Here is a 22,623-nt window from a genome sequence, read left to right on the forward strand (position 1 = left end):
GATTTGTATTTATGTGTTGAACTCTTTATTCGTGGATGAATTACTCGTCTTTGGAATTCTTTCGATAGATTTCACTCTGTGTTCTCTTGTATGCTTTCCATATGGGGAGATTCCTACGATCATTTCATATTAAATTCTTCTGTAGAAATGCTCCCACTATTTCAAGTGCCTGGTCTCTGATCGTGTAGTCATATGAATGAGGTCGGCTGATTTCATCTGTTTACGTCGATTACGTTGTATTTCTTTATGTTGAAGACCAAGAGTCAGTCTTTTAAGACGACGTTGCGGGGCTAAATGGAAGGCTTTCAGGAAATGAAAGACTGCCTTGTCCTCTGCAACCTATAACCTTATAGATCTCGTAGACAAGTACATCAATCCTAGTTTCACACGCTCGGTTGAATTAACTCTTACGGGAACGACGTTGATTCGTATAGTGGAGTAGCCCGAAATTCGAGCACAAATGTGCTTCGTAATCCTACTAGAGATTGATGTCATTGTCATACGATTGTCCTTAACGACTGGGAGGACCTATGTCTTTTACCAGTCACGTGGAAAGCTCATTTGCTGGAGGTACGCACGGTAGGCCGTTGCTAGAAAGGAGCTAGTTCTTCCCTGTATTCGATGTAGAATCTGCCGGGCGGTGGATCAAATCAAATGCCAATTCCTCTTCTGGGTCTCTTCGGCTGCTTTTTAATTCCACGCTCATTTGGACTGAATCTTGTTCGTACGAACTCCTTTAGAAAAGAATGCATGAGAGAGGGGAACGGTTATCATCACTGAAACACGAATTTGGGTAACTCACGAAAACACATGCTCCCATGACACCACAAAAATTCTTGAGCTTCAGATCGAGAAGCTATGACGCTTCGGCGCCAATCCTCACATTTTTATGACGTAGTGGTACCTCATTCTTTCTCTCTTAGATTCAAACGACCATCCCATTCATTGTAACTTTTTGAGTGAAGAGGTCATCGGTATAATTTCGTCAATCACCCAGAAAGACTGCAACGGATTCCTTAATTCATGTTGCATTCATTGACGCCACAACATGTCGACAAATCATAAAACACCGATCTCCACAGAGCTGCATCATCCTGCAGGAAACTTTATCCCCGTGAAACTGATTTGACCTCGCAGACTAGACTTTTAGTGCTTTACAAGTGCACTTCACTCAAGAGAGCTTTCTGGACAGATTGAAGCGTAATACTCGTATTTCTGGGTTTGCCATCTTCTTATTCGCTTTATTTTAAACCGTAACAGCAACAGGCTGCTGCCTGGGAAATTCCGCTATAAGGGCCGTAATAATGCTGAAATGGTACAGTACAAGACATTATACTCCGATTTAAATTGCTTTGTGACTGATGATCAGCAAGATGAATGACAGGGGCAAGCCACCACCTAATCAAAGTTCTTTCTGGAGTTTACTGCGTTATCTGCTTTGTATGTGCAGCGCCTTCTGAAGCGTGACTGGCTGCACGCCGGCAACACCACCCCGCACCACTGCACACTGTTAATCACAAAGCAATTTTAACTAGAATATAATCTTGTGCAGACGTGCCCCGGGGTACCTCACACTGTGCTGTATCGGACCATCTACATGGCCAGAAGTGGCGCTTTGTGATCGTAAAACCGAGGCGAGTGAGTGTAAATACTAGGCTAGCCTAGCAGTATCTGTTGTGGTCTGCTGCCAACACCGTGAACTACTTCAGGCTACATGTCGGCCCGATGTGCGTCACCAAACCTCGTCTGCAAATAGTTGCCACCTTTGCCAGCTGTCGGTCCATGAGCAGCTCCTAGGGCTGGGGCTGCTGATACCTAGACGAGTGCCATCCGACTGGGCTCTCAACCGACTCGTGGACACCTCAGGGAGTTCCTGGGTTCGCAGCCCACACCTGGGAGCATCCCGCACCTGACCTACTGCTGGAGGCTGCCCTCACTTTGCCATCGGCGGAACACCTAAAGCAGCGACGTGCTCGCAAGGCCAAGGCACCGGTCTTATACTGACAAACGCTCTGTTGCCCGGCGTCAACGCACGTCATCGAAACGCCACCACTCACTACTGCACGAGTTCTTGCTAAATCAAGTATGATATTTATATTCCTCCATTTCTGATTACATAGCTGTGGGGAACTGGTGCTTCGTACCCAACGCCCTTTTCCCGATCTCAAGTCGTCCTCCTGACATTTTAAAGTGTCGATGACCATTGGACCATCCTGGCGCTTAGAAGGCTGCCTACCCATAACAACTGGCGCCAAAAGTGTGCCAGCTGTAACGTATGTAAGACGTGAGTCAGAGTCCAGTAGCAAGTCCCCCCTGTGAGGTCACAACCCACGTAAAAGGTCCGAAGCATAGTAGCTGCTGCGAAACTGCAAGAAACCATTTAGGCTGCATAAAGCAGGAATGTAAGGGTGATTCACAGGAAGGGATTAAGCTTTATTTACAATTTATAGGAAGGGGGTAAGCTTCATTTATAACTAGTAGCTGCTAGCTCCATAGGGGTTCTGTGGCAGTGACCTATCATCAAATTGCTGAAGGTATGGATGTTTGCTTGGTACGTTTTGTGACGTATGTAGATAATATTTCACAACAGGAATGCGTCCAAATGACCGCGGTTAGAGCCTAGTTTTCAAGACACATTAGTGCTCATGTATCGAATTGGGAACACGATGTGTCACCAATAACCAGCGCATAAATTAAATACTATGTATGCGCCGGTTATTGGCCACACATTGATGTTTCAGTTCTATACACAAGCACTAATGTGACGCGCTGTCTTGAAAGCTAGGCTCCAACCGCTGTCAGTTTGACGCATCCCTGTTGTCAAATTTTATATATATACACGACACAGTATGTACCAATCAAATATGCTCCCCTGCAGCAATTTGATCCTACGTCATTTCCACACAACTCCTGTGAAGCTAGCAGTACTAATACATTTGCCGTACAGTTTTCTATGTTTTTCACGTGATGGTTTCTGTACGGAGAATATTTCATGTCATGTTGCTGCACCACGTAATAAGTGCTCGGGCATCACAATGACACAAAGATTTTAAATGCGACCTTCACCACTACCAGGAAGTCATTATAACAATTTCAACACAGTTTCCAGTGAGTGCGTCTGTGCACAAAGTGACGTTGTTGACTAAACACTTCAGTTGAGTGTACTCTGTCGGATTATACAGGATCGTTGGCCACTGAAATTCCTCTGCCCAGTATAGTTGGTCTCTTGACCCGCGACGTAAGTTACAGCCTCGCATGGTATCACGGAACAGCTGCAAAGTGTGTGGTGTCATTATAAAGGCATATGCGTTACCAGCACCCTTGAGTCGAATTTATCTCAGATGAAAGACATGGAATGTGCTAAAAACTTCTCTATCAACGACGCAGGTGCAAGATTAAGATTCTACACGAATTACAAAGCCGGAAGACTGTCCTTAAAATGAAACTAAAGTATGAAATTTTTCGAGGTACGAGGGTTGCCCAGTAAATAATGCCCCATTTTTTTTTCTCCGAAATAAAAAATATTAGAAATGTGACACTTTAGGTGCGAGTTATTTGAAGTTTCCCGCGTGTGTACGCAAAGTTTCAATTTCCTCCGACAGTGAGCGGTGGTGTAGGAATGTTCTAAAATGGCGTCTGCAGGTGACATCCGTCATAAACAACGTGCAGTGATTGAATTTCTCGTAGCAGAGGAAGAAACCGTGGGCAATATTCATAAACGCTTGTGCAAAGTCTACGGAACATCTGCAGTCGATAGGAGTACTGTTGGTCGCTGGGCACAGAGGGTGAAAGCATCAGAGGGCGGTGCTGCGGAGCTCCGAGATTTGCCGCGGTCGGGAAGGCCTCCCACGGCTGTCACGCCTGACATGTTGCAGCGGGCTGATGTTCTCATTCGACGGGATCGACGCATTACGACTCGACAATTGGCACTGGATTTGTCAGTAAGCAAAGGAAGTGTGGATGTGATTATCAATCAGCTTGGATACTCAAAAGTGTGTGCAAGATGGGTTCCTCGGTGTCTTACTGTCGATCACAAATCCCAAAGAAAAGACATTTCTTTCGATTTGTTGCGACGCTTTCACGTTGACGGGGAGGCCTTTTTGTCACGGATTGTGACAGGTGATGAAACTTGGGTGCATCATTTTGAGCCCGAAACAAAAAGACAATCGATGGAATGGCGTCATGCTTATTCTCCACAGAAGAAAAAATTCAAAACAGTTCCTTCAGCCGGAAAAGTCATGATGACTGTGTTTTGGGATTGCGAGGGCGTAATTCTCATTGATGTGATGCCAAAAGGCAGTACCATAAATTCAGAGGCTTATGTCAAAACATTAGACAAACTTAAGCAGCGCTTCCGGCGCCTTGGGCGTCATGTTAACCCACAGGATGTTTTGATTCAGCATGATAACGCTCGTCCTCACACAAGTTTGAGGACTCGTGAACACATCGCGAAACTGGGTTGGATAGTGTTACCCCATCCACCCTACAGCCCCGATTTGGCTCCTTCAGACTTTCACTTGTTTGGCCCAATGAAGAATTTCATTCGTGGAAGAGGTTTTGCCGATGACGAAGAAGTGATTCACGAAGTGACAACCTGGCTCCGTAGGCAGAGTACAGATTTTTACCGGCAGGGAATACACGCTCTTGTGTCTCGCTGGAAAAAGGCCGTCGAACTTGAAGGAGATTATGTGGAAAAATAAAGCAAGTAGACAAAACATCAGTCTTTCACATATGTAAATTTGATTGTTGTGGAATAAATACTTCTGGAGAAAAAAAATATGGGGCATTATTTACTGGGCAACCCTCGTACATTCAAGAAGCAGTTTCGTTTAGATTGAGAAAGGACCAAAAGAGACTAGTGTTTATTGTGCTGTTGATGAGGTTTTAAGAGTAAGAGCACAAACACGTACTGGGCCCGGAAAGGCCAAGAAACTTGCAGTGGCTTTCCCAAAGGTATCTCTCGAATTTTAAGACTGTGCTCTCTAGAGAGACAAAGAAATCCTAAATCTCGATGGCAAACGGGGACCCGAACACTGCACCTATCTAATGCCATTTCACTCTCATAACTACTATATCACGTCACACTGTGTTTCTCTTGTCGAAAATTTTAATGTTCTATGTGTTACTGTGATTTTTGAACGTAAAATTTCGCTCATTTTAGCGGCTACAGAAGAAGAAAACTTGAGAAGCACTGATTATAAAGTTACTGTACACGTCACATGATGTAGATGCACGAAAGTAATCCGCGGAAATAAGTCAACCGCGCAGCCTTTTGCCTCTTCTCAATATCAGAGGCAAGAGAAATACGAGTAATGCCGCAGCCTAGTAATACGTCAGAGGCCTACTGAGTAATAGTTACCTATCGTGCTGGAAACATTACAGAGCATCGATCAAGGTGGGATCTTACTGGATGAAGCAGGAGTTCACATAGGAGTGATAAACTACGCGAAATGGAGGGTCTGAAACTTATTACTGTCGTAATTTAACCAAAGCTAAGATGTTAGCTTAAGTCTTTTCGTTGTTTCAGGAAGTGAGTGGCGGAGGGGTGGGGGGGGGGGGGCGGTTGGCTACTCACTGGGCGAGGAGTTGAAGAGGCTGGCGGATGAGGGCGACCCCATGGACGAGAGGGCGGCTCCGCCTGCGGAGGCGGCGTAGGCGGCGCCGTTGATGGCGGCCGCGCCGCCCCCGGCCGCCCCACTGCCCGCGCCGCCCGCGCTGCCCGCCGCCCCCGCGCCGCCCCCGGACGAGTTTCCGTACGAGCCGCCTCCGCCGCCGCCTCCGCCGCCCCCGCCGTTGGAGGAATGCGGCGTGGAGGCGCTGGAGCCGTAGCCGCCTCCCCGGGGCGACACGCTGCTGCTCTGCGCGCGGCCGTACTCCTCTACAAGAGAAACCCTACCGGTAAACAGAGACGTCGTCTTACCTCAGCGAAAAAGCCACCGAGCTGCACACCCTCCCAAATTAAATGCAAGGCCGTCCGACATTGCCACACAAACTCTCCAACGATTATTTGATCATTTGACAGGACCGTAGATGTCGCCCCAGTAGGCACAATACAGTTTCACATGACAGTGATATGAATGAACTGTAGCATACATATGCACTAAACATACAGGGTGTTGTTTTCCCCTGTAACTTTCAAAATGATAAGTAAAAGGAATATTCATTTGAATGGATAAACATAAGAAACGTTGTTCTTTCTGTAGAGCTATGAACCTACACGTGTCCATAAATTATCTTTATAATTTAATGTTTTAATAACTTTAGAACTATACTAGATATTAACAAATGGTTTTCAACATGTTATTAGGTAACGCAAAATTTTTACCTACCAGGTGAAGCAATTCTAATGCACAGCTGAACCTGAAAACCTGAAAAATTTTCACACCACAGGTGAAAGCTCTGAGAGTGGCCTGTTAATACACACGACGTCCGATACCCAAGTTCAACGACGCTTTCGAACACGGCATGGAAGGCAACCACGGTCTCGAACAACTAATCGGACTTGGCATACATCATTTACGGAAACAGGTAGTGTTCACCATAAAAAGAGGAGGGGTTGGGGAGTGTCCGTATGCTTTAGAAGCCAACGTAGACAAGGGTCGGCAAGCGTTTGCAATTAGTCCGACAAAATCTCCGCATACGGCGGCCAGAGAGCTGGAAAAAGAGACTAACAACGGTGCACATTGTCTTGGATAAGACTTTACGGCTACATCCTTACGAGGTGTTGGTGCTTCAGTCATTAAAGCCTGCAGGAAAACCTCAGCGCGAATAGTTTGCAGTGGATGTGCTATGCAAACAATGAATTTTTGGAAAATGTTTGGTTCTCCGGTTTCACGTATCCGACAGACTGAATCGTCTTAACGTTCGTATATGGGATAAAACACTTGAGCTTTCGGTAGCTTTCGGAGTTGAAATCAGTGACTGATCGAGTGTTCTATCCTGACCGAGAAGATTTTATTGAAGCATGCCACTGCGGTAGACTCAGAGAACACGTTAGAATATGGAATCCACAGCCTCAACATGTTATACTTCAAATGGAGAGAGAAAAACCCAGGGTCGATGTTTAGTGTGGACTGAAGTACAATTGCGTCATTGGTCTTTTCTATTTCATCGAGTCTGCCGCCAGCGGTATTGTTTACCGTGACATATTACAAGAGTTTGCTGTGTCGCAATTCGGACACCTGCACGCTGCTGTCATATTCCAGCAGAATGGGGAACTATCCCACTGGTCCCTAAATGTCCATCAATTTCTGGATGAAAAGTTCTCGGATAGGCTGATTTGACGAGATGGTCCAATTCGATGGCAGACACGATCCCCTGCCGTCACATCACTAGGCTTCCTCCTAAGGTGTTTTGCAAAGGATCTGGTGTACCGAACCGTGGTTAGAGGCTTATAAGACTTCAAGACACGCATTCACCATTGAGTTGTTGAATCATACATCAAGAGAAACGGAATCTCGACTAGACGTTATCTGCGCCACTAAGTGTGCGCACTTTAATATGTATGAATGAAGAAACAAAACTTATCTTTTCAAATGTTCAAAACAATTTATTATATCTAGTGTAGCTTTAAATGTATTAGAGGATTAAGCAGTAAAGTTAATTTATGGACACCATGCGGTTTATTGATTTTCTAGAGAATTACAGTAAAGAGTTATAATTTTTGAAGTAGAACAGTATAAGTCAGTTTAATCAAGTTTTTATTGTTTCAGTTATTGAGATAAAAATGTTTAAAGTTTTAGGGATGGATGCTATAATTGTACAGGAAGTTGCATGATTCCTTGAATATTCCCACAAAAAGAAATCTACTGATGTTCGAAATGGCGACCGTGCGGGCAATTTCTGGTGACCATGACGTCCTAACCATGTTCTAGGAAATCTGTTATTCAGTTCTTGTACAACTTTTTGACCATCGTGCTGCACCAGTATACGGCACATAAATTGTCGACGCTAAATACTCGATGTATCTGACTAGTCCCAATATGTTTGAAGTTGTGTGGATAGATGATTGCTACTCCAAGGACTCCACACCGCACATTAAAGGATAACCTCCTTTCACGCTTCAGATCTAGGATTTTCTGTCGCCCAGCAATGCATATTATGATGATTCACTGCACCGCAATTTGTAAATGTGGATTCGTAAGGGAACTTGACACTTTGTAAGGCGTCCAGAGTGAAATTATTCACAGCCCATTCGCAGAAATTATCTCTCCAATGGAAATCGCCCCTTGCAGCTCCTGTGTCAATGTTATGTGGTACGTGCGAAACTTGTGACCGTATGCTATTCGCCACACAGGTGTAAATCTCACACCGGTGACTGCAGCAACTTCTGGTAAACTGACTTGCGGATCGTGCTGTACTGCAGCTCAAACAAACATTTATATACGCTCACTTCTTGCTGCTCTTCGTCCATTACCGCCGCGCCTTCTCAAACTACTTGTTTTTCAAAGTCATTGTTTATCATCAAGTGTGAGCAACAAGTCATCGTAATCGTTGGATGCGTATACCATTTTTATACCACGCCATTATTCGTGGCCGACCGAAGCACACTTGTCTGTGCTTTCCCCTCTGCCTTGTATACGGCAGTGTGAGCACACATTCCATCTTCTAACCGAACATGGCTTCAGACAGCGCATGGAGGAGGCTTGTCACTCCGCGACACCAGCAACTCCATGTACAGCGTGCTGTATCCATCCCTACAACTTCCAACTTTTCGTAGCTACTTAACTGAAATTAACAGAAATTTGATTTAAACTGATTTGTACACAGTTAATTTAAAAACATTAGCTACGTCATAGAAATGTTCTATTGAAAAAATTATAATTCTTTGTTGTAACTCTCTGTAAGTTAACTAAATTAACTCTTTACTCCACAGAAAGAGTAATGCCACAGAAAGAGTAATGCTTCTTACTTTCTTTCAGTTAGTAAAGGGAGACGAAAATTTAACTGAGATGGGCACAAGAATTCGGTAATAGGAAAAGGAAGAGAAGGCAAAAAGCTATGAGCATATGGGGTAAGGAATGAAAGAGGAAGCTGCCTGGTAGAATTTTGCACAGAACATAATTTAGTCATTGCTAACACTTGGTTTAGGAATCTTGAAAGAAGGTTTTACACCTATCTAAGACACAGAGAAAAATGTCTTGCTGGAACAGCCTTTATATGTATTTTAAAACTAGAGAAAAGTATCATCAGCGTAGGACAGAGTGCAGTATGTGAAGTGATAAACTGAGAGAAGAGCACAAGTGCAGCGAATGTTCAGAACATTAAACACCGAAGAACTATCTTTTTCACAATTGGAATGATAGTGGTTCAACAACTTAATGGAGAAATGACATGTGAGTATGAAACATCACATCGACCAGTGTTTGATTCACAGGAGAGAAGTCCTCAGATCCAAAACAAATTTCGGAGGTGCCTCAAGTGAGTGCAGTAGGACCATTAATATTCATAATATACCGGGTGGTTCCCCCCATGAACCATGGACCTTGCCGTTGGTGGGGAGGCTTGCGTGCCTCAGCGATACAGATGGCCGTACCGTAGGTGCAACCACAACGGAGGGGTATCTGTTGAGAGGCCAGACAAACATGTGGTTCCTGAAGAGGGGCAGCAGCCTTTTCAGTAGTTGCAGGGGCAACAGTCTGGATGATTGACTGATCTGGCCTTGTAACATTAACCAAAACGGCCTTGCTGTGCTGGTACTGCGAACGGCTGAAAGCAAGGGGAAACTACAGCCGTAATTTTTCCCGAGGACATGCAGCTCTACTGTATGATTAAATGATGATGGCGTCCTCTTGGGTAAAATATTCCGGAGGTAAAATAGTCCCCCATTCGGATCTCCGGGCGGGGACTACTCAGGAGGACGTCGTTATCAGGAGAAAGAAAACTGGCGTTCTACGGATCGGAGCGTGGAATGTCAGATCCCTTAATCGGGCAGGTAGGTTAGAAAATTTAAAAAGGGAGATGGATAGGTTAAAGTTAGATATAGTGGGAATTAGTGAAGTTCGGTGGCAGGAGGAACAAGACTTTTGGTCAGGTGATTACAGGGTTATAAATACAAAATCAAATAGGGGTAATGCAGGAGTAGGTTTAATAATGAATAAAAAAATAGGAGTGCGGGTAAGCTACTACAAACAGCATAGTGAACGCATTATTGTTGCCAAGATAGACACAAAGCCCATGCCTACTACAGTAGTACAAGTTTATATGCCAACTAGCTCTGCAGATGATGAAGAAATAGATGAAATGTATGACGAGATAAAAGAAATTATTCAGGTAGTGAAGGGAGATGAAAATTTAATAGTCATGGGTGACTGGAATTCGTCAGTAGGAAAAGGGAGAGAAGGAAACATAGTAGGTGAATATGGATTGGGGGGAAGGAATGAAAGAGGAAGCCGCCTTGTAGAATTTTGCACAGAGCATAACTTAATCATAGCTAACACTTGGTTCAAGAATCATGAAAGGAGGCTGTATACATGGAAGAAGCCTGGAGATACTGACAGGTTTCAGATAGATTATATAATGGTAAGACAGAGATTTAGGAACCAGGTTTTAAATTGTAAGACATTTCCTGGGGCAGATGTAGATTCTGACCACAATCTATTGGTTATGAACTGCAGATTGAAACTGAAGAAACTGCAAAAAGGTGAGAATTTAAGGAGATGGGACCTGGATAAACTGAAAGAACCAGAGGTTGTAGAGAGTTTCAGGGAGAGCATTAGGGAACAATTGACAGGAATGGGGGAAAGAAATACAGTAGAAGAAGAATGGGTAACTCTGAGGGATGAAGTAGTGAAGGCAGCAGAGGATCAAGTAGGTAAAAAGACGCGGGCTAATAGAAATCCTTGGGTAACAGAAGAAATATTGAATTTAATTGATGAAAGGAGAAAATATAAAAATGCAGTAAATGAAGCAGGCGAAAAGGAATACAAACGTCTCAAAAATGAAATCGACAGGAAGTGCAAAATGGCTAAGCAGGGTTGGCTAGAGGACAAATGTAAGGATGTAGAGGCTTGTCTCACTAGGGGTAAGATAGATACTGCCTACAGGAAAATTAAAGAGACCTTTGGAGAGAAGAGAACCACTTGTATGAATATCAAGAGCTCAGATGGCAACCCAGTTCTAAGCAAAGAAGGGAAAGCAGAAAGGTGGAAGGAGTATATAGAGGGTTTATACAAGGGCGATGTACTTGAGGACAATATTATGGAAATAGAAGAGGATGTAGATGAAGATGAAATGGGAGATAAGATACTGCGTGAAGAGTTTGACAGAGCACTGAAAGACCTGAGTCAAAACAAGGCCCCGGGAGTAGACAACATTCCATTAGAACTACTGATGGCCTCGGGAGAGCCAGTCCTGACAAAACTCTACCATCTGGTGAGCACGATGTATGAGACAGGCGAAATACCCTCAGACTTCAAGAAGAATATAATAATTCCAATCCCAAAGAAAGCAGGTGTTGACAGATGTGAAAATTACCGAACAATCAGTTTAATAAGTCACAGCTGCAAAATACTAACGCGAATTCTTTACAGACGAATGGAAAAACTGGTAGAAGCCGACCTCGGGGAAGATCAGTTTGGATTCCGTAGAAATGTTGGAACACGTGAGGCAATACTGACCTTACGACTTATCTTGGAAGAAAGATTAAGAAAAGGCAAACCTACGTTTCTAGCATTTGTAGACTTAGAGAAAGCTTTTGACAATGTTGACTGGAATACTCTCTTTCAAATTCTGAAGGTGGCAGGGGTAAAATACAGGGAGCGAAAGGCTATTTACAATTTGTACAGAAACCAGATGGCAGTTATAAGAGTCGAGGGGCATGAAAGGGAAGCAGTGGTTGGGAAAGGAGTGAGACAGGGTTGTAGCCTCTCTCCGATGTTATTCAATCTGTATATTGAGCAAGCAGTAAAGGAAACAAAAGAAAAATTCGGAGTAGGTATTAAAATTCATGGAGAAGAAGTAAAAACTTTGAGGTTCGCCGATGACATTGTAATTCTGTCAGAGACAGCAAAGGACTTGGAAGAGCAGTTGAACGGAATGGACAGTGTCTTGAAAGGAGGATATAAGATGAACATCAACAAAAGCAAAACGAGGATAATGGAATGTAGTCAAATTAAGTCAGGTGATGCTGAGGGAATTAGATTAGGAAATGAGACACTTAAAGTAGTAAAGGAGTTTTGCTATTTAGGGAGTAAAATAACCGATGATGGTCGAAGTAGAGAGGATATAAAATGTAGACTGGCAATGGCAAGGAAAGCGTTTCTCAAGAAGAGGAATTTGTTAACATCGAATATAGATTTAGGTGTCAGGAAGTCGTTTCTGAAAGTATTTGTATGGAGTGTAGCCATGTATGGAAGTGAGACATGGACGATAACTAATTTGGACAAGAAGAGAATAGAAGCTTTCGAAATGTGGTGCTACAGAAGAATGCTGAAGATAAGGTGGGTAGATCACGTAACTAATGAGGAGGTATTGAATAGGATTGGGGAGAAGAGATGTTTGTGGCACAACTTGACTAGAAGAAGGGATCGGTTGGTAGGACATGTTCTGAGGCATCGAGGGATCACAATTTTAGCATTGGAGGGCAGCGTGGAGGGTAAAAATCGTAGAGGGAGACCAAGAGATCAATACACTAAGCAGATTCAGAGGGATGTAGGTTGCAGTAGGTACTGGGAGATGAAGAAGCTTGCACAGGATAGAGTAGCATGGAGAGCTGCATCAAACCAGTCTCAGGACTGAAGACCACAACAACAACAACAACAACCGGGTGGTTCTAATTAAAGTGAAGTTACTCATTGATGTCCAGTGTGGGCTGTAATTATCGTACGGCAGCGAAATTTGGTACGTATGCTAATGTATTAATGAGGGACAGATTTACGCTGGAAAAAACTTAGTTACGGTTTTGGCCAACAGGTGAAAATGTGGACTATACAGCATCTAATCGACATCTCCAGAACTCATATTGAACAAATTTTGAAAGCGGCGGATAGTAATAATATTGATATTAAACCTTTCTCACTTTGATCTTTTCTGCCCACGTCCCGTTCCTAATCCATTACACATGGAAACATTTCTATACTTCTTTCTTGCATTCACAGTGCCAGATTTGCACCTGGTGGCCAAAACTGGAACCACGCCCCGAGGACTACCGGAGACGTGTATGGAGACTCCGCGGAGAGCAGTGCGATACCAAACTAACTCTCGCCCTCCATACGGGCAGAAAACCAGGAGTGACAGTCTGGGGTGCCGCTTCTTTTCATAGCAGGACCCTTTTGGTTGGCACCCCTACAGCACAGCATTACGTCGACGACATCCTACGTCCCGATTTGTTGCCCTTCGTGGCAAGCAAGCCACCCTGCGCCTACATTTCGGCAAGACAATGCCTGGCTCCACATGGCGAGAGATTGTGCTTCTTGTTTTCTTGCTTTCCAAACCCAATCTTGGAGAGCAAGGTTGCCGGATCTCTCCCCAGCTGATAACGTTTGGAGCATTATGGGCAGGACCGCCAACCAGCTCGGGATTTTCTCGATCTAACGCGCCAATGGGACAGAATCTGCACGATGACCCTCAGCAGGACCAACGCGTTATTGACTTGCTCAGTTTCTGAAGCTCTTTCTCTCGAATAAATCATCCCATTTGTTCTGAAATTGCAGTCATTTGAACGGCTGCGCGTATACATCATATCTACCGATTTTCGTGCTATTCCGATAATTCCTTCGTGGTGGGTCGTCTGTTTTGTCTTAAAGTGTATTCTGGAAGTAAAATAGTTTTCCTTCTGAACCTCCGAGTGGGGACCGCTCAGGAGACTGCCATAATCAGGAACAGAAACTGTCATCATATAGGTCAGAGCATGGAATGTTAGGACGTTAAATCGAGCAGGTAGATTAGAAAATTTAAAATGGAAAACGAATAGGTTGAAGTCTGATGTAGTGGAAATTAGTGAAGTTCAGTGGCAGGATTAACAGGATTTCTGGTCTGGTGAGTGCAGGGTTACAAATTCAAAATGAAGTAGGTGTAAGGCAGAAGTAAGTCTAATGACGAAAAAGAAAATACGAGTACGAATTCTGGTAAGCTGCTATAAACAGCATAGTGAACCATTATAGCAGCCAAGATAGACACGAAGGCAACGCCCATCATAGTAGTATAAGTCTATATGCCACCTAGTTCCTCAGATGAAGAGACTGAAAGAATGTATGATAAGATAAAAGAAATTATTCAGATAGTTAAAGGAAACGTAAATTTAATTGTGATGTGGGACTGGAAATCGGTAGTAGGAAAAGCAAGAGAAGGAAAGATAGTAGTATGATATAGAATGGGCAAAAGGAATGAAAGAGGAAGCCGTCTGTTAGAATTTTGCACAGAGTAGAATTTTGTACAGTGTATACGAGAATTTAATCATCGTTTAAGAATCATGAAAAAGGTTGCAAGAGACCTGGAGACACCGGAAGGTTTCACCCTGATTATATAACAGTAAGACAGAGATTTTGGAAACAGATTTTAAACTGTAAGATTTTTTCAGGAACAGATGTGAACTCTGACCTTAATTAAATCTGAAGATATTGCAAAGAGGTAGAAAATTAGGGAGATGAGACCTGGGTAAGTTAAAAGGACCGGAAGCTGTTGAGAGTTCCAGAGGAAGCATTAGGCAATGAAACAGGGGAAAGGAATACAATAGAATACGAATGGATTTAAGAGATGAAATTACCGAAGCTAGCAACGGACCAAACTTGTAAAAAAGACAATGACTAGCAGAAATCTTTGGATATCACAGGAGATACTGAATTTAAAAAATGAACGAAGAAAATAGTGGTAAATAAAAGAGATTGACAGAAAGTGAAAAATGGGTAAGCAGAAATGGCGAGAGAACAAACGCAAGGCAATACAAGCATATATCACTAGGGGAAAGATAGATACCGCCTATTGGGAAATTAAAGATACCTTTGGAGAAAAGGGAAATAGATATACGAATGTGAAGAGCTCAGATGGCGAGCCAGTACTATGCAAAGAAGGCAAAGTTCAAAAATAGAAGGAGTATATAGAAGGGCGCTCAAAGGAAATGAATTTGAAGGCAATATTATAGAAAGGGAAGAGGACACAGATGAAGATGAGATGGCAGTTATGAGGTTGCGAGAAAAATTTGACAGAGCACTGAAAGCTGTAAGTCGAAACAAGGCCTCTGGAGTCGACCAGAAAACTTTTCTGGCAGGTGACTGTGCGTAGCTGCGACTGTATGAATGCTAAAGATTGCGACTGCGTCAGAATTAAACATCAAGTAAATAGCTAAAAATGTCACACGTTGTCGCTAATGATAAATTTGTAGATATGGAATATGATTACGCCTATTGCAATGCCAGTGCTTTTCACATTGTTGAAGAATGTCGTCGGCACTATTTAATAGATCTGCTTATCTGTATAATATCGACGCACTATCCAGTTGCATTTCCATGTGGATGGGGATTCAACAAAATGCCTAGGAACAGCAGAACATTATTAACATCGTTAGATATAGACATTCAATTAACATATGACGACTTTTAACTCCCACAAAAAACCTGTATCCACTTCACCTACAGCGCCGCGTATGCAACATCTTTACTCTGGAGTCAATGCTGCACGCCTTGAATTTTGCCACTTGTTAAATACCAATCGTAATACTAGGCCATTATTAGTATACGATGTTGAAGCCGTATTATATGTAATGAGTCCGCCTGCTTAGCTGGGTGGTAACGTGCTCGCCTCTCATGCAAGCGGGCCCGGGTTCTATTCCCGGCCGGGTTGGAGATTTTCTCCGCTTGGGGACTGGGTGTTGTGTTGTCCTTATCATCATTTCATCCTCATTACCAGCGCGCAAGTCGCCCAATGTGGCGACGACTGAAATAAGACTTCCACTTAGCGGCCGAACTTCCCCGCAGGGGGCCTCCCGGCCAACGATGCCACACGCTCATTTATATTTATACGAAATGAAATCAATAACGCGTCATAAACATCGCCGTCATGGGACAGCCCACAAGGTGCAGTGGAAATAAATTTACAAGCTCGTTATTCTAGCAGTCTGAAGTATGGTGTCACAGATTAAAGGTTTCTAGGCCGTGATACGGATGAGCGGATGGTAGGAAATACGCACTTGTTGTTTCCTTAGATAGTACCTTGCTTGGGTAACTAGAGGACGTTCCGTTGACCGCACGGGTTGCAATAGACGTACAGAGTGATGGTGGTCCTCCACTTTCTATGAAACTCTCACATGTGATCGGAGTAATCGGGAAACAGACAATTTATCTGGGCACGAGAATTTCGTTCCAACACAGATATAATTTCGTTTATGTTGTTGAAAGACGTCTGAAATGTACAGAAGAGAGACTGGCACGTTATGTGAACAGTTGAGTGGGACCATGGAGACTGCTGCTTCCATAAAGGAACGCAGACATGCACTATGGCGAGAGATGCAACAGCTTCTCGTGAGAATACGACAGTGCACTGACGTTGGTGGTAGACGTTTTGAAAATTGGTTCTCAAGTGTGTCATCATGGAATGCTGAACATGCATTGCAATTGAAATACTTTAAGTAGTTGTCGCTGCACACTTTGCAAATATTTGCCGCAATTAAAGGCCCAACCTCCTTGGTGAATGCTTATAGAAACGATACATCGCCACTGAGTATGTGGGTCAATACTTTCTGCCAGCCGAGTCGAAGACCGTTGTTTTTTTTTTACCATGAGATGAAACACTACTCCACATTTTACTTAAAGGAGAACTCTAGTCTACACTTATAACATTATCTGTCTGTCTAATTTCAATTTATTCCTTCAAGATATTTTCCTGATACCTGCCCCACTATCTATGTCTCATCATCATAAATGTTTCTCAAGGTAAAATCGCGTTCTCCCAACGAATATTAGTCGTCAGGAATGAATGAAGAATTGTTGGAAAGGGTTTTTGACCAGCTTCTGATATCGCATACGGATTTTGCGATAAAGCGTACTATTCGTGCAAAATTTTAAGGTAAAAGAAACTTTTAAGTACTGTAGACAAAAGGCATCAAGGATGCCCAATTTCATACCTACATTTTACTATAAGGAACTCCCTTTTCGTGTTATTACAAATACCATTTTATTTGTTTAAAGTACTCATTAACTGGATAATTTGCATACAGCATTGTCATCTATAGATAATAAGTGCGACCGCTACACTAGTCCATTACTCGTTGGCTATCCTACAAGTTGACTTTTCTAAACGAATATACTTTCCGAAAAGACAAAAATATTTGTCATTGTCACCTTGAATTGTAATTTACCAATTGCTACTACGGCCTAACGTGCAAACTATAACTGAAAATGTTCCTCGAGTTAAAGTTATGCGTTACGCGGCTCTACTGACATTCCCTTATCTCTACCCCCCGTACAAGCCGTGGCAAACATTTCGAAAGCAAAATACATTACTAGACATACGGAAATTTATATAAAAGAATGTATCATAAATTCATGATTGTTATTTCACGTTGTTTGGTTCATTTTTACCGATTTTTCTCTTCATTCCTACAACTACCCTTGGCCCGACGACTTCAGTAATTCCAATTACTGTCATTATTTAAAACTATAAAAGTGTGGAAGTTTCGCACAGGTGCTCTTGTTATAAATTATTCTGTGTGCCTCGGTTAGACAGCGCTTCGCCGTCACAGATTTCTCAGGATGCAGAAATTCCGTATGACGATACCATTCAGCGCATTTGTCATCAATGGTACGAATTATCTGGGCAGCATAGCCTACGTTTTCCCTCGATGGCTAAGGTTTTCTGAACACTAGATTTCCTCAGCCATTGATGTACCAGTGAAATATCGTGCAGAGCGAGTGTACTATCAGACTTCAGACCGGGCGAGATTATCGGTTAATACACAGAAGTTTACGTAGTCACATTCCATCCTCTTGATGCATTTTTAGAAGCATCAACCTCTGGAGCATCAGATTAGACCATACAGTTATTTGAATTTATTTGACCCAGAGGTAAGGAAGAATAAGGCTCAATATCTCACGAATGGCGATATAATTAGAAGAAAGGGCAATGTCTGGCGAAGGAAATCGGGTGTGCATTTTTCAGAAGAACTATCTCGGTTTTCGCCTTAAGCTGCTTAAGGAATCCTAGATGGCTGGAGATTTGAAAGGGCGTCGTTGTTACTGCGGGTCCAGTGCCTTACCGCTGCGCTACCTTACTCGACCCTATTTCCTTCAGGTGAACACGTCTGTGTTGATGTTTGTTTGTAGGACATGCCGGTACAATTCCTTAATGTTAGCAACAGCTATGAGAAGTATGTAGTGTGGTGAGGTGAACGTACGTGCGTACGCACCTTCCGTCCACTGGGCGGCGGAGGGCGCGTCCTGGACGCTGACGGCGAGCTGGCCGGTGTAGGTGTTGAAGCCGGAGGGCATGCCGTTGGCGGCGGCGGGCGGCGACCGCGGCGCAGACAGCCCCAGCTGGTTGTTGCGCGGCATGCTGTACAGCGCCTCCGCCAGGTCGGCCGCGCGCTTCAGGATTATCTCCTGCGGGCACAACGCACACCCTCACCATCCTCTCTCCACTCTGCGTACTGAGTGCCCACTGTGCAGGAGGCACTACAACTCGAAGCGCACAGCGTCTCTGACTATATGTGTGTCTTACACGGAGCAAAATAGTGGTGACGGGATGTTATCAACTTCATCATAACTACAGATGTTCATTATGATTGAAAACAGACGCGACACTGGTTTTCGACTGCTATGTCATCATCTGGTTCAAAGATAAATATAGGGTGAATTTTTTTGTATAAAAGATTTTAAACTAGCGCAGCTACACAGTATTTCCATTTCCAGAGATGAAAATGTTAACCTTACATTTAGAAATATTTTTATTTCAGTATAAATGCGATGCAAGGTTAATTAAATAAGATAAGATATGTAACACATTAACCAATCAACTATATACAAATTACAACAATTGTTCATAGTAGAAAATAAATTTAACGATAAACTTTGGTGACATGTTCCACGGGTGTTTCTCAACAAAATAAACTTGTCTTTAATAGGCCTTAAATTACTAACAGATACAGTGTACTAGTGAGATAAACCAGGTAAGTGAAGAGCTAGGATTACAAAAGTAATTTTTTTAACACGACAAAAGAATTGTTGTTGTTGTGATCTTCAGTCCTGAGATTGGTTTGATGCAGCTCTCCATGCTACTCTATCCTGTGCAAGCTTCTTCATCTCCCAGTACCTACTGCAACCTACATTAAATGAAGCAGGCAAAAAGGAATACAAACGTCTCAAAAATGAGATCGACAGCAAGTGCAAAATGGCTAAGCAGGGATGGCTAGAGGACAAATGTAAGGATGTAGAGGCTTATCTCATTATCTCACAAAAGAATTATAGTAACTGACATAAAGGAAAAATGGGACATGTGGCTAAGACGGCTAATTTACAGCATGATATTGATGGGATTATGAGTGGTAGTATCTGCAGTTAGAAGTGGCGAGTGAGGGAAATGTGACTGGTTACTCAGTAGCTACGTTGGGTAGATGGACATAAGTTTACTAATTTCCATTATTCCAACGAAGTTCATTCACCTTCCTTTATGTATGTGATGTAATATTTCACGCGGCAACTTGTACCAGGTGCTCTGCAAAAACAGAGTCTCCTTCTCTAAGTTTCCAACTTCTGTGGTGTTCTTTCACGTGTGTGCATATTGCCCTTCCTGACTGGCCTATAAAGAATGTCTTACAATTACAAGTAATTATATATATATATATATATATATATATATATATATATATATATATATCACTCTATTTTCTAGCTCGAGTGTTGTCTTTATCATTGGGCAAAAAGTGTCCAACAGTGCTGTGCACATAAAATGATGATTTTAAGTTTCCGGATTGAAGATTTCTGGCTACATCCAATGACACTTTTCCTAAATATGGAACTGTGCAACATTTATTGCGTTCTTGAGGTGGTGAGTCCAGAACAGGGTAAAGAAGAGATTACACGTGTTGTTTCTGCTTTTCCTGCATAATGGCGGCCTCCAAGTAGGAGGGTGGACATTGTTTGACGGTACTTGTTTCATTCCATTTAATTTCATTAGCAAGTTGTCTTCACTCATGCGGATGGATATTAGGTGATGTGTCATTGAATGAAAGGCAGCATGTTTACAGGTCACTGGGTGTCGAGAATTGACAGGTGCTACAATATCTGTGGTGGTAGGCTTCATAGAAATCTTGAAAGGATGAATATGATCACTGATGTCTGTGGTTAGATCTATATAATTTATGCACTTGCCCCCAAACTCCATCGTGAATTTTATGCTATTATGTTTAGAATTTAACTGCTTGAGGATTTTTGAAGTTTTCTGGTAGTACCTCTCCATAACCACAACACATCATCATCACACCTAAAGCAGTATCCAATCTTGGAAGAGTGCATTACTTGCCAAAAACTGTTTTTCAAAATTTTCCCCGAAGATTTAAGCAAGAACTGGACTGAGAGGGGATCACATAGATAGATCATGTAGCTCTTTGTATGTCCTGCCATTGAAATGGAAAAAATTTTATGTCAGACAAATTTGTGTGGCTAACCTTACGTCATCTGTGACAACTGGGTAAATTCCTGATTTATCTGGGAAGTTTGTGAGAATGTTAAGCCACTCCTGAACAGGTATATTAGTGAATAAGTTGTTGACTTCAAAAGAAACTAGTCTGATGCAATGAGGGATTTGAATGTCTTTTATCTTTTTTACCAGGCCAACTAAATTAAGAATATAATGACTAGGATTAAACTTGGTTTTGACCTTGATCAGGTCATTTAACTCTCTGACTAATCTGTAAAATGGAGCTGAGAATGAAGACACCATACGACGGACTGGGATGATACCTTTGCGGAGTTTAGGGAAGCCTTGTCTGGAAGCTATGGGATTCATATTGATTAGCTATTCAATTGACTACAAGTGCCTTAGAGAAAGGCTTCCAGCTCAGTCTCCTGTCTATATATCTGGTGACTGTATAGCAAATCATTTACAGATATTTTTGCAACGGACTATGTGTGGTCATGATCCCCATCATCACAATCGTCATCCAGCGCCACAGACCCGGAGGAGAAAGCACAGCCTTCATTAGTGATTGTGTCGAAAAATAAAAATTGAGCTAGAAGCATGGGAAATTCCATTTCGGAAGTCGAGGTCCACAGTGTCGAGAGTGTACCGAGAATACCAAATTTAAGGCATTACCTCTCACCGCGGACAAGGCGGTGGCCGACGGCCTTCACTTAACGACCGAGAGCTGCAGCGTTTGTTTACAGTCGTCAGTGCTAGACAAGCAACACTGCGCGAAATAACAGCAGAAATTAATGTGGACGTACGACGAAAGTATCCATTACGACAGTGAGGCGAAATCTGGCGACCTGGCATTAATGGGCTATGGCAGCAGACGACCGATGCGAATGCCTTTGCTAACAGCACGACATCGTCCGCAGCGCCTCTCCTACGCTCTTGCCGTATCAAAAGAAGACCCTTGTAAAAAGAAAAAAAAAAAGCAATGCATCTCCGTGTTATGGTTCGTTTTCACGGTATTGAATATATGACGCCCAGTAGCGCACGCTGGCAGCGTCGAAAACCCAGCCATCGACGACGCTGACGTAGCGCCCTCCTTATCAGGCACGGCTGTTTATATTGATGATCCCACTAAACATAACCAAACAAACTGCCCACCGTGCAATCGATTACAGAAGCCACTTTAAACGATGTCGATAAGCGGGACAGATAATTGTTATCGCAACGCTGACATCGTATTTCGGAGGACGGACACAAAAGCCCCTGCCGCCGCTGAAATGTGACGAGTAAATCACGCATGCGCACAAAAGGTGGTCTCCCAGTGAGTAGCGCTACCACCTGCTCGGCTACCTAGCCGCAATTACAGCAGTAGCCCAGCAAGAATGACGTCACGAAATAAACACACGTCAGCGCGTCTTCGGTTGCGGGTTTGATTTTTAATTAAGTTCTACTGCCGGCGCTTTTCTCATTTGTGACACGGTTGTTGAAGTCGTGGTACGAACACTTAGGAGGAATTTGTATCAGTGGAATGTGAGTCTTGCTATCAAATCCTGAGAATATTCTTCTGCAACTGTTCTGTATTCCAATGAGAAGCTGAAAAATACGAACCAAAATATAATATCCAAATGGTCCATGAAGTATACTCGTTTATAGAAACGAGTACCGTATACTCTTAGATTGAAACAAACAGCCTTAATTCGGGCGTAATAATTGTTAATAGATGATAACGATCGTACAGGTGGTACAGCTTTAGCTACAGGGGGCGTCTGTAAACGTCTGAGAGGAACACAGCTTCCAATAAAACTAAACTCTGTTCGAACAGACCTCGGAAGGTCAACGTACCGACCGACTGCCGCGTCACCCTCAGCCGATAAGCGTCGCTGGATGCGGATTTGGAGGGGCATGTTGTCAGCTTTCGTGGTCGTAGCTGTTGCTTCTCAATCGAGTAGCTCCTCAATTGCCCTAAGAAGGGCTGAGTGCACCTCTCTTGCCAATAGCGATCGACGGATCCGAACTGTTATGCAGCCAAGTGCTAGCCAAGCCCGATATCGCATAACTTCG

The 22,623-nt window shown here is 43.1% G+C and overlaps 1 protein-coding gene across 1 annotated transcript in view; it reads right to left on the reverse strand.

The window, feature by feature from the left end:
* The window catches only part of LOC126120829 (transcription factor collier), a 483,991-nt gene that overhangs the window by 13,493 nt on the left and 447,875 nt on the right, over nucleotides 1-22,623 (reverse strand). Inside the window, exons 12-13 of the mRNA XM_049915080.1 lie at nucleotides 18,338-18,530; nucleotides 5,576-5,878 (exon numbers count right to left, since the gene is read on the reverse strand). Of these exons, the coding sequence (XP_049771037.1) occupies nucleotides 5,576-5,878; nucleotides 18,338-18,530 (496 nt within the window). The remainder of the gene's footprint in view (nucleotides 1-5,575; nucleotides 5,879-18,337; nucleotides 18,531-22,623) is intronic.

The sequence above is a fragment of the Schistocerca cancellata genome, chromosome 1, assembly GCF_023864275.1.
Source record: "Schistocerca cancellata isolate TAMUIC-IGC-003103 chromosome 1, iqSchCanc2.1, whole genome shotgun sequence".
In the NCBI taxonomy this organism is placed as follows: domain Eukaryota; kingdom Metazoa; phylum Arthropoda; class Insecta; order Orthoptera; family Acrididae; genus Schistocerca; species Schistocerca cancellata.